A 13,056-nucleotide genomic window follows, 5' to 3' on the forward strand; every position below is an offset into this window, starting at 1 on the left:
GCGTGCTTCGCGCCAGCGGGGACTTAGCCTAATAGCTCATCTGAGATCAGATGCATTGTAAATTCTTCTGTATTTGGTACGCTTTTAAAATGATCTTGAAATTGCAGGGATGCCCAGGGAACCCTAGTTTAGAAACCAGGTGGCCCAGCTTTAAACAGTATTTACATTCTGTATCTAGTCTCATTGGTGATGACTCTGGACCTTCGGAAGTGACATTGTGATTTGCCTCTCCTATGTTTTTGTGAAGTAATTATGATGCCATCATTGGTCTAAAAAAAAATTTAAATAGTATTTTGCGTATGAATTTCACCGGAAATGTTAAAACCATATTTTTTTTTACAGGTTTTACCTTCAGGGTAATCGAGTGTTTTTTTTTTTTTTTTTTTTTAAATTATTATTTTTTTTCCCCCAACATTTTTATTAGGCAAGATTCAAAATTACAGGCATATAATACAGTGGCAGCCTAATACAAAATAAAGTTTTTGAAAAATATAGCGATAGAGAAAAGCATCGCCAAAAGAGGCGAGACCTCTGGACCACACCGTGGGTGTAAGGTCAGAAAAAGAGAGGGGGGGGAGGGACTTCTCAACAGTTGTCGAAATCTGTCTATCCAAGCTAAGGACTCAAATTCTCCTTTGATTCCCAGTTCATTGGGTATTAAGTTTGGGTTACAGGATAATTGTTTTTAACGACTTCCCCTTTTTAAAGATCTTTGCGTTTTTATGTATTGTTCAGAGAAATGACATTGTAATCTTTCAATGGATCTCTGCGAATTCTACGTTTTCTTTTGTTCCTGAAAGTTCACATTGTCTGCAGTGCTGTCTTTTTTGTATTCCTAACTTATTTATTTTCCTCTTAACGCAGAGCACTTCAAATAAGGATCTCTCAAAATAATCAGTCGGGGCGAGGTAAGTCTTCAAATGGACTTGTGGCAATGTATACACGGTTGCCGAAAATGGTCCCAAAGGGATCAAGAAAAGACCCTCCAAATGCATGCACTCTATGATAATATGGGGCTGTTGAGATAAATATTTAGAAATTACAGTAGCTCCTATGGAGATATCAGGGTCTTTATAAAAACAAAAATAATAACATTTTATTACATCAAAATACGTGACAATGTGAATAAATTATTAAAAAAAACCAATGTCTAAAAAATCCCTGTAGAGGAGTGGTAATATTGCTTATCGTTAGTACCCAAAATTTCTAGGCAGTTATTTTGTTTATTTTACCCCGACGATAAATTTCAATATTACTGCGACATCAGCAGCGTTTCCAGAAGAATCATCAATAATTTGTGGCTATGTATGTATGTATGTATGTATGTATGTATGTATGTATGTATGTATGTAAACAGTGGTTGACAAATCACCAAAAAATCTACTCGCCACACAAAAAAATCTACTCGCCACCTAGTACCAAACGTGTGCTGCTTGGGCCAATATTTACTCGCCCGGGGCTTAAATCCACTCGCCCGGGGCGAGCAAATGTATAGGTTTGTCGAACACTGTATATATATGTATATACTGTATGTATATATATGTGTGTGTGTATATATATATGTGTATATATATATATATATGTATATATATATATATATATATATATATATATATATATATATATATATATATATGTGTGTATATATGTATGTATGTATATATTGCATCCAAGTGATTTAAGTATAGCACCTGAGCTCATCAATTTTGTTTTCTCTTGGCAAATCACTGTATTGCAAATTATATAAAAAAAATTGTTTCGCCCAATGTTCTCACATGAGTTACTTATACATTGATTGTATCATATGTACTCCTTATTTCCAAATTGGGTATGGTATATAAATAGTTGTATTTTGACACACAATGTCTCTTTCATATAGGTATATTTTTGTCCTTTACTGGCATTGTTGCCAGTTTTGCATAAGGAATATATATAAAATAAACAAAATAAAATGGTGCCCAAAATTTCTAGGCAGTTAACGATAAGCAATATTACCACTCCTCTACGGGGATTTTTAAACATTGTTTTTTTTTAATAGATTTGTTCACATTGTCACGTATTTTGATGTGATAAAATTGTATTATTTTTGTTTTTTATAAAGACCCTGATATCTCCATAGGAGCTACTGTAATTTCTAAATATTTACCTTAACAGCCCCATATAATCATAGAGGGCATGCATTTGGAGGGTCTTTTTTCTTGATCCCTTTGGGACCATTTTCTGCAACCATACATTTTTCCTCTATTGCACCTTCATTTATTATTACCCTAAGTAATAGGAGAGCAGAATAGAATATATGTTTTCGTTTGGCAATGTATACACCTAAGCTACAACTGCTTCATGAATGAGGATGCTGGTCTCACTGTGGCTGAGTGAAACAGTGGGTGAAGGGAAGAGAAATTGACAGGCTTGTGCGGTTTCAGCAGAAGCAGAAACCATAATTTGAATAGCTTTGCAAATCAAAGCTGGATGCCTCCTGACACTTGTGAAGTGTGTAGCCTGCCTTTTTGGAGTCTGTTTGCAGTCTATGGATGTATGATTAGTAAACCTCATCTTCTACTTGTGTGTTTGGTAATGAATGTGCTGTCAAACCTGTTCTCAAACACTAGCAGATGAAATTGCTATATATGCAGGTATTGATTAGGATCTGTATCATCTGATTTATGTATCCATCAATATTCTATGGCACAGCATGTTGGCTAACAAGAAAAGCCTTTTGTTGTGTTGTACAAAAGTAGTCATCACAATGTTAATAATAATAAAATGGCATATTGTGACACTGTGCAAATAACCTTTTATTCATCTATTTAAGCCTATACTTTATTTGACCTTTTCCGTACTGCAGCTCATGTTTCTTTGTATATAAAAATGTTTTGTTTGACCTGTATAGAGATGCTAAATCTGACACACTTCTGTAACCCCGACTATTTTCTGTCAGGTTCCTCTGTTGGGGTGCTTCAGAATTCACAGATTTTAAATCAGATGGTTCCTGCGTCACTAGAGCCATCAAATAAAGATCCAGTGTCTCTTTCCAAGTGTCAGGTAACACACGCACTGTGTGCACATTTGCATGTAATTACCCATAATCCCTGGCTGTAGTGGAACCATTATATACTAAGAGTTAAAGGGGAAACACAGGGCTGCAGACCTGTCTGAGATGTGAATATGCTCACAAGTGGGATTTGATCATCTTTGTTGTAAGCTGGAGGGTTTGTCACTTTTTTATTTTGTGCCAGGTAATACAGAATTACAATTTGTGCCATCCCTGGATCTGAGGCTTTATAAATAAAACAAGTTAAATCTAGACCGATGTTCCTACTTTTATAGATAAGCAAGTAAAATAACTATTCAAAGTATATTTACCTGAATTCCATATGTTACTATGTTGTACACTAAAATCATGCCAAGTGTCTCGAGCTGACTTCCGTAGTACATCCCAATAACCCTTTAAAGTCCCTTGGTTGTATCTTTTCTAATTAGACTTGGCAACACATGAGAGTTGCAACTGATAAAACAAAAGCACTCCACTGCATAACATGTTCTCTATCACTTTTGTACACTGCTTTCATACTTTACAGCAGGGGTGTGCAAACTGGGGGCGCAAGATTTTCAGGGGGGCGCAGTGGTTGCAGAGACCTCGCGCTCTTCCCCCAGGCATTATTAAATGCCCGGGGGATCGCGTGAGGCTCCCGCAACTTCCCTTACCTTGTCTTCGGCAATGCGGAGTCAAATGACGACGCGGCATCACGTGACCCCGCAGCATCACTTGACACCGACGACAAGGTATGGAGGGGGCGCAAACTGAAAAGTTTGTGCACCCCTGCTTTACAGTACAATGTTTTGTTTTAAACAAAGGGTGTTATCTGCAAGTCTTCAACATGTCCCCAAACCTACTACCTGCATACACCCCATTGTCACAAGTAATAGTGTTTTAAATGATCAATCCATGCAATATCTTACACGTGTGTTTTTCTATCCATCTATATCTCCGTTCTGTAGAATTAGATAATACTTACTACATTATTGAATTTTTTTCGTTGTTGAACTCTCAATGCCATGTTGTATATCTATCCTTTGATTTCTATAGCAGGGTTTAGGTCACTTCGCCGGCAGTGCAATATCTTTGCAACACTTTCCTGTTTGTGATAATGTTAAAGTGAAGAATGAGCGCCAAAATACACCGTATACTAATCCATCCCAAGCGGTTCAATATGTACAAAAACAGGTGTGAAAAGTGATTTATACAAAGAAAAAATATTTTAAAAAAATGGTACATCCCTATGCAGCTTCTATAAAGGCAATTCAAAAACTCCTTTAACAGATATAGAGCAAGTGTCTGAGCTCAAACAGGTCCCAGGTATATGGAAAAAATAAATAAATATATAGTGAAACACCGTTAAACAAACAGTGTGCTGAACAAATATGGTAAAACCTACTCACATTGTAAAAGTAGGCTTCGGGCAAAGGTATAGCTCCTAGGAGCAGAATATCTTGATTTTTGAGGATGAGCAACCGTTGAAGATCTCAATCACAGTAGTGGCATCAAAAGAAAAGAAAAAAGATACAAAAGAAGGCATAGTGTGATACTGTTATTAAAAAGGAAAGGAAATAACAAATTGCACTCACAATCCGCCCAAAGCCCAAGTGCAGATAGCCACACAGGGTCACTTTTAAGGGATTTATGGAAAGATCTGGGAGGTGGTGTCCCACTGGAGTGCAGTATCTTCCTCCTTCGTGGTGTGTTATTGTGTCTGTGTGTAGGTTCTTTCTGGTTTCACAAGTGTAGCATCCTTGGTCACATTTGCTGCATTGAATCATACCACATTCCTAGGTGTGCAGCAGAATGTTCCTTAACATTGAATGTTCTATGTTTGTGACTGGCTGTGGGATCTTGGCATATATGTTTGTAGCGTGTGATGTTGCATGGTCTTGTGACATCAACAGCGTCCTTCAGTTTGTTGTGACGTTTGTATTGATTTAATATCTGTCTGAGGGTTGGCGACTGCCGGAATGCAAGGATGGGAGGTTTGGGGAGATGTTTCATCCTTTGTCAGCATAGGTTGCAGATCTGATTATTTTTTGCATTCCCTCTGGGGCAGGGTTGTATGAAGCCACTAGTGGTATGCATGTGGTGGTTTTTTACTTCTTGCATTAGAGCAGGTGTTCTCGTTGGTGATTTTAATACAGTTGTGCTTATTGTGGCCATAGTCCTTTTGGCTTGTATCCCTTCTGTCTGAATGATTGTCAGGGTTGTGATGCGTCTAGTGTCGGAGCATATTCAGTGATATCTTATAGCCTGCTGTGTATAATGGCTCACTTTGTATGTGTGGGATGGATGCTGGAGTTACTACATCTGACTGTGGGGTTTCTTGTACACCGATTGTGTGTCGTTTGCCATTCTTCAGTGTTATTGTTGTATCTAGAAAGTTCATTAGGTTTGCCGATTTTTTTTGAAGTGAAACTTCTTTAGTGGCACCTCTGATGGGATAAAACTGGAGAGATGGGGGGCGAAATGTGAAACGGAAGTGATGTCACGTAATGGACGCCGCTCCGCTCACACGCCCCCTGTCACATGTGGCGGCGGCGATAGCCGCCGGCGCCGCTCCTAATCGCCGCCGCTTTTGGGAAGCACATAAAAGATACCTGCTCCTGGGTTGTTGGGTATTAGTAGCTCCAATTCTGGTGATTGGGGAATGATTTGATGAGATTGCGTTGTTTTTGTACATTCCTGGGTTGGTTCATAGGTCCGTTTCTTGTATTATCTAACACGACAACTGATTTATAGTTAAAAAGAAACAGGATTTTGGACGAAATGCTGGTTTAAAGATAAAATAAAGGTGAGGTAAAATATTTTTCTTTGTGCAAATGACTTATCTGTGGAATAGGGCTCTTATCTCTGCTGGCAGCAAATGGGTTCATTGAAGTGTAAAACATGTTTAAGTACTGTAAGCACTTTCTGATTATCAGGCTCGTTGATGCCATTTTCTTCCTCTAGGGCTCTGCACCTGCTGGAATTCCGAATCCCATCAAACAATCTCAAGCGCCCACTTGTAGTGTTGACCCAAGTGGGTAAGTGATGCTCACCGCATATTTTGCCCTTTGTGGGTTGACTCTGCCACTTAATGGGAAAGCCTTGACCCGTGTTTCTCTTGTGCAGGGAGCAACGAGTCATCATGATTTCCAAATCTGCTGTGGTTGCTCTGCCCAGCTCGTCGTCCTCTGGAGAGGAAATGAAACAGGTTCCCATGTACTGTAAGGAGAAGCTCATCTGTGCAGACTCTGAGCTGTCCTTCGAGGAATTCAGAGCGAACATTTACAGGAAGAAATATGAACAGTGCATGAAGATAAAACAATGGGGTACTGTGCACATCACCCCGATATGCCTTCCTTGAAAGATGGCTGGAAATTTTGTGGGTGTGGTAGTGTAATGTAGTTAATATGTTCTGGTTTTGCACATTTGCTGTTGACCGTTGAATTATACCTTTTTGAAACCCCTTGAAGCCAAAAGGCCTGCAAAACACCTGACATTCTCGGTTGGAGCTTCTTCTGGCATTGAAACGGTTAATCATGCAATCAAAGCTCTGATTGACTTGCTGTTACAGTTCTATTGGTGTGAATTTGCCAACATATTGGGCAATAACAATCTTTCGTGCCTGTGCGACTTGAAATAGGCAGCAATAGTCCTAACAAAGCAGGAAGTTGGTGGACATGCTAATCTTTTAAATGTAGTATTTGTAATAAACGTGTTTTATGTATCTATGACCAGAGGCAGAAAAAGAATACCTGAAGAAGGAGCAAGATGCCGATCTCGATGATAATCTCCAGAAGCAGAAGATGCAACAGCTGAGCAACCTGTTGCATGTTGAGGACAAGCAGGAAGAAAGTCCTCAAACTGCTCCAGAACAGAGAGCAGAAGTGAGTATAAACCTCTCGCTGGTGTGGCTATGGTGGATGTATCTCTAGCTATCTATGTCTCTAGCTATCTCGTCTGTCTGGCTGGCAGGCTGGCTATCTCAAAAAACATCTGTCTGTGGCACCCGTACTAAGAAAAAGATATGGACACTGTAATCGTAGGAGTCATCTGATCTTTGTAGGGTGCATGAAGATGAGCCATGGTCGCCTCTCCTGCCCAATGATTGTATAGATGGCTACAAAAATATCTCCAGGTCTTCAGTAAAACTTCAATTGATTCCATCCAATATAACAAAACAATTCTAAAGTGGGTGTGTTTAAACCTAAAGCAAATTAATTTGGATAATCACAGGTTACTTAAAAAAAAAAAAAAAGGATTCATCTAGATGAATATTTCAGTCTTATTCTATGATTTTTCTCAAGAAACAAATGTGTTGCAAAGAAACTGTTTATAAAGACAACCACTATAAAGCTGCAAAAATGCATGAAAAATATGGGGTGCTCGAAGCAAGCGGTCGGGGCAGCTGGACACAGACCACCCCGATATGTGACCAAAATATGAGTTCGTGTTTTTTTATTTTTTTTTAATTGCTGTACGAGAAGTATGCGTTTGTTTATTCACTGCAACTTTGGCCGTGAAAAGGTTATAGTGACCCATCGTTCATTGTAGGAAGTGCAAGTCGGGCTATGATGCATTAAATTTCAGTAATTGACACTTATTGCCTATTTTATTTTTTCTTCTCCCCTTTAACAAAGATTCAACAGACCTCTGAAAATGCCAACATTTCTATCCCGATGGGACTGAGCACCCCAAAACTTCCAGTCCTTAGTTCACAGACTGTCTTCGGGGCAAATCAGCTGCAGATGTCCACATCTGGCTCACACATGTTCTTGGGAGCTTTTCCTCCCATGCAGCCTTCAGCTTCTCCTGATGTTGCTCTTGGAAACAGCATGCTCAGTGCAGCTCCTGCTGTACACAGGCCTTCTGTAGCTGTGCCAGCACTAGATCAGGACCTTCATGAGAGCCCTCTGAAACCTAAAGCGTCACACCATGTCCAGGATTGTGCCACTGTTGAACATATGGTCGCAAAACCAACATCTGTTCATGACCTAGCAGCAGCAGGTTTTACTGATATCTCAAAACAGTGGTAAGTTCAATCAAGACTTTATTTGACCTCACATTTGAGTTCCGTGGACCTTCCAAAGTAGTACCAAGTCCTACAAAGTAATGCTTTCTCCTGGGAGGGAATAGAAGTGGTTAGGCCTATCTGGAGACATTAGTCCAAGTAACTATACTGTACTTGATATTCCACCTGTCGAAATTGGGTATTTTATGCTGTCGTGCTTTGTAAACCCCATCATGTGGTTTTCTCATGTAAAATATATAACTAGACTTCTGAAGAATACACTTCATTGAGTGAATGTAATAACATACACTGTGACTGGTTTAATTACATTTTATTTTTATTTTTGAACAAAGGTGTCTGAACAACAGTGCTCATGGACTGAAATTCCAGCCTGGAATAAAGGAAGGTAATTGTAATTTTTAGGAATAATTACTTTGATATTGAGATGCCTTTTTAACGGTTGTTTCCATCTGCGTGCACTTTCTATATTTTAAGTTTTTTATTTTTTTTATTATTTTACTTGTGGGTTATTGCAGGGGAGCGCAAACTTTTGCTGCTGCCCCCCTGTCTTACCTGCCTCAATGCTCGCCCACCCCCCCTCCCTACCTTAGAGCTGCGGGGTCGTGACATCACGTGACCCTGAGCGTCATTTGACACGTCTGACATCACATGAGCCGCGTTGCCATGGCGAAGCGTCACAGAGCGGCTGAATCTTGGTAAGTATAGAGTTGCAAAGCTCTCACACAATCCCCTGGCATTTAATTTAAATGCCTTGGGGAAGAGCGCGGGGCCTTTGCAATCGCCCACGCTCCCCCCAGAAAAATGTCCCGCTCCCCATCTTAACACCTTCCCCTTTCGGGGGGCACACCCCACGGTTATTGTTTAAGTGCATATATCTTGCAGCTCCACAAATGATTACTACATTGCGTAGTTTTCTATTTAGTTTGTTTTTGGGTAACTAGACTGTTACATGTTGGATAGTATCACAGTAATGACTGCCGTGTGCACACGAGGTGGCTGCATGCATAGTGCTAATAAGCTGTACTTTTTGATTTCACTTTTAGTATCTGGCATTGGTAACTCTTCATTTGGCTTTGGGAACACGTCTCACGTTACCCCGAACACTTCTCTAGGATTGGTTCAGGCAACACCATCTAAAGTGCTTCCCTCACCGACTGTGAACACTAGAGAAGCACTCGGTAAGAAACTGTTCTTGGTTTCACTACGACTTCTGTTTGTGTGTGTGTGTCACTTTAATGTACAGGCAAGCTGCTCGCTCTTCTCGGATGGAAGCCATCTTTGGTTTCATGTGCTTTGTCTGATGTGTGTTTTTAAATGCATTCCTAATCCTCATGGAACAGCAGTAAAGTATGTGACCTAGACTATATAGTCAACTAACTTATCCCAGCTTGGTCAACTCATGGTTTTATAAGCAATCTGGAATTTGTGGGTGTTTTTATTTAGGTTTAGAAAAGCAGTGTTTTCAATCCCAGAATGCTTATGGGTAGGTATTTGCTTCTTTGCGGTTTTATAAGGATGGTCATGAAGACTGAGATTGTGCAATAGTGACTCAAAAGCACGAGTTGACAAATGCATGAAGATGTTGTGACTTTATTCTTACCTGTGGTGTGTGTTTTTTTTTTTTTCCCCCTCTCTTTCCTGTTCTGCCTACAGGCTTCATAATGGATATATTTCAGGCAACCACAGAAGAGCAAAGTGACCTGCAGGATTTGGAGACCCTTTGCAGTAATGGCAGTAAGTATTTGCAGTGTTTTGCAGACTCCACCGTTGACGGTCGTTAGGGTGGTCAACGGGAGTCCTTCGGCAGCTTTGGTCCCATTCAAGTAGGGCTTTCCCAGTGTAACTTTCAAAGTGTAACTTTGTGTCTGCTATTCATCTGGTCTCCCTGCCTATGCACATTCCTAGCTCATTCTTGGAGGTAGTGTTTTTATATGTACCTATCACAAAAAAAAAATTTGTTTGCATTTGGCAACATCAACATTGGTTTGGAAAACTCATGTTTATGGGTCTATATTGGGATACAGGGATGTCTTTATCTTCAGCTTCTAAAGCAGTTACCCAAGTGTTCAGCAGTGGACAAGCGTATCCCTCTGAGACCCAAGAAGGCCTCCACCAAAAACAAAACATTGTGTGTGTGTCTCTATGGAAGAAGAATTGCCTTCTCTAATGCAAAGTGTATGGCATGTTTTAAATGCTCTATGTGGCAGACCATGCCCTATTAAAGAAGCAACAGCACAAATTGTATGGCATGGGCACCTTCTCTCCACTAGAGGAGAATTATTATTCAGAGAATTTCCCAAAGTATATGGAGTAAGAATATTTAACATTATCGGACAAATATCAATTTAATATGGTGGCAGTAGAAGTTGGTACTCGGATATTCTCTCCAGTTGAAGTAATGCTTATCATCCCACTCTATGCGTGAAGCGAAATGGAGCCTGTAGAAAAGCATTTATTGTTTATTCCCCCCCCCCATCAATGTACTGGATCTAAAAGCCATTGCTCTTTCATTGGTAGCATTAGAAAAATATATTTGACAGTCAAATCAGTGCTGTGGCAAAACCTGTATCAGGAAGGTGGAACATGAAGTGACCGTCTAACAGAGAGAGGGGAAAGCAATATTCAAATGGGCAGACATCCACGTACTGACTTTATGTGTAATCCACATTCTATGGACCAGAAATATAAAGGCAGACTGTCTCCACAAATAGGTCCATCCAGGAGAGGGGGAGTTAAACCAGGACATTTTTCTGCATGTTCAGTGGATGTCTCATGGCTGGCAGGAGCTGCAAGCAGTGGTGGGCACTTAATCTCAGTCTTTCTACTTTTCCTCCAGAAGTGTTGCTTTAGTACAGGCCTGCACAACTCCAGTCCTAGAGGGCCACAAACAGGCCAGGTTTTCAGGATATCCCTACTTCAGCACAGCTGGCTCAATTAGTGACTCAGTCATACTGATATCATTTACATTATAAATAATATGGATTTTTATTTTTTTTGCAGACAACAGAAATGCTGATTCCAACAGCCTCCTTGGAATACAAAATGTTGCCCCCACGTTGCCCTCGGCCTTCTGCATTTTTGAAGATGATGGGAACAAGGAGAATGATGGGTAAATGAACAGGACACTTGTCATGAAAACAACTCTCGCCTTCTGCAAGGTGAGACCTCTAGTAATATGTCTTGTTTTACACAGCCTGCTACAGAACAGACCAGTAGAAGTGAAAATCTTTGGGGAACGCTCTGTGATGAAACTCCCTGGAAAATCAAATGTAAGTATGACAATTGTTCTAAAAAAGATAAATCTAATGTTTGTTTTGTTTTTCCCCATATGCTAGTTTTACATTGCAGAATTTTTTATAGATCTAGATAGGAGTGCACATTTTAAGACACGTTGTGGCACTGGGACAATTTCTGAAACCAGTCATAAAAAAAGCTTCAAAAAGTACAAAATATCAAATGTCTTCAAAGGAGACGATTAAATCGTGTTTTTATGCTTTTACTAGTTTTCTCCGCCTTGTGCAAGCGCAACTGACCGAAGACCCCCTAGTATTCTGCGTTTACTATGCAGCGTGTGTGAGGCTGCGCTTATAATGACGACAACGGTCGCTGGAAAAATCAAATTTGAGATGACTTCCAGCGATCGCGACCAAGCCATCGCGTCGCGCTTACTATAAGCGCACGCAACAGCGGCAATGCATTTGTTTTGATTCGCTGTCGCCGGCACTGTAAGTGCAGCCTTGGTACATTCTAAGCTTTTAATTGAAAAGTAAATTTTTAGATTTGTGACCACCCATTCGGCAAAAATGATCAAGAGCCGGCAGCTGGACAGTAAGGCCAAGGTCCCAGTGCCTTCGCGGTGCGTACAAGCACCGCCCCCCAATCAGTCCGGTCCCAGTAATTACCTTGTTGTGGATGGTGCAGCCACGCTCTACTGCAAATTTTTTGCAAATGCAAAACAATTGTATTTGCGACGGAGGCGTGGCCTCGCCCCCCACCCCCCAGCAGTTCAGCCAATGAGGGTGACGCCCCTGCAAACCCCTCCCCCCCCGCCACCTGTCACAATCTCTGCCTCTCTCCAAAGACAGCAGATAATAATAATAATTCGCGGTGAAGCGCTGTGCGCGCGTCGCATCCCACAACCCCCGCCGGGCGTGCGTGCTACAGTGTACACTGGGACCGCGGCCTTATGCAGATCTGCAGTTTGACAGTCGGCTCTTGCTCTGTGTGGATAGAGGAGCAACACTAACTGTCCCACCTTTTGCGTAGGAGGAAGTAAGGGCCGCTGAATCCTTGGTAGATGACACCACCATATGGGCTGTCCGCGGTAACAAAACGTTGGCCCCTAGCCCTAACGGCACAGGAGACTTTGCCCTGGCGGCTCGACTCGCTTCTACACCCTCCAACAAGCAGTCTGAACAGCCGTGGTCGATCCTGGAGGATAAAGGTAAGGAGTCCTGAGAACTCTGCCAACCGTGGGCATAATCTAATAGAGCTGGGAGTGTGGACAGTTGATAGAGCGACAGATGTCCGTGTAACTCTGCTATTTACATTGCTTTGCTCATTATCTGTTATCACTATTTCTTGGTTGTGTTGAATGTTCTATCGGTGCACTTCAGGTAAAGTGGACAGTGAGAGAACGTGTGTTGGAGCTGGCGGGATCCTACTGACTCAAGGGTAGAAACCTAGAAATGGGTCTCGTTCTGCACATAATAAATGCAGTTCCCGTTTATTTTACTGCTTTTTATTAATCAGAAACATATAGCTGCACAAAGTTTCAGGGGACAAAGACCCTTTAGGTGTAACGGGAACAGGTTAATTAACCTCTACGAACACACATTCCACCTGTTCTGCGCCAAGTAGAATAATGATATATTTACGTTTGGCTTATTCTGACATCTCACACATTAGCATTTGTAAACGGTAGCTGCAGTTTAGGTAATAGCAGTCTACCACACACCCCACAATGTGCCCAAACAATTCATATGGCAATAATTAA

The 13,056-nt window shown here is 41.0% G+C and overlaps 1 protein-coding gene across 1 annotated transcript in view; it reads left to right on the forward strand.

Moving 5' to 3' along the window:
• BUB1 (BUB1 mitotic checkpoint serine/threonine kinase) overlaps nt 1-13,056 on the forward strand; it is a 44,933-nt gene that overhangs the window by 7,475 nt on the left and 24,402 nt on the right. The window contains exons 5-16 of the mRNA XM_075596361.1: nt 865-908; nt 2,939-3,042; nt 5,996-6,069; nt 6,158-6,357; nt 6,767-6,915; nt 7,669-8,060; nt 8,393-8,445; nt 9,104-9,238; nt 9,714-9,794; nt 11,061-11,169; nt 11,254-11,329; nt 12,327-12,504. Coding sequence (XP_075452476.1) covers nt 865-908; nt 2,939-3,042; nt 5,996-6,069; nt 6,158-6,357; nt 6,767-6,915; nt 7,669-8,060; nt 8,393-8,445; nt 9,104-9,238; nt 9,714-9,794; nt 11,061-11,169; nt 11,254-11,329; nt 12,327-12,504 — 1,595 coding nt within the window. The remainder of the gene's footprint in view (nt 1-864; nt 909-2,938; nt 3,043-5,995; nt 6,070-6,157; nt 6,358-6,766; nt 6,916-7,668; nt 8,061-8,392; nt 8,446-9,103; nt 9,239-9,713; nt 9,795-11,060; nt 11,170-11,253; nt 11,330-12,326; nt 12,505-13,056) is intronic.

The sequence above is a fragment of the Ascaphus truei genome, chromosome 4, assembly GCF_040206685.1.
Source record: "Ascaphus truei isolate aAscTru1 chromosome 4, aAscTru1.hap1, whole genome shotgun sequence".
Lineage (NCBI taxonomy): Eukaryota > Metazoa > Chordata > Amphibia > Anura > Ascaphidae > Ascaphus > Ascaphus truei.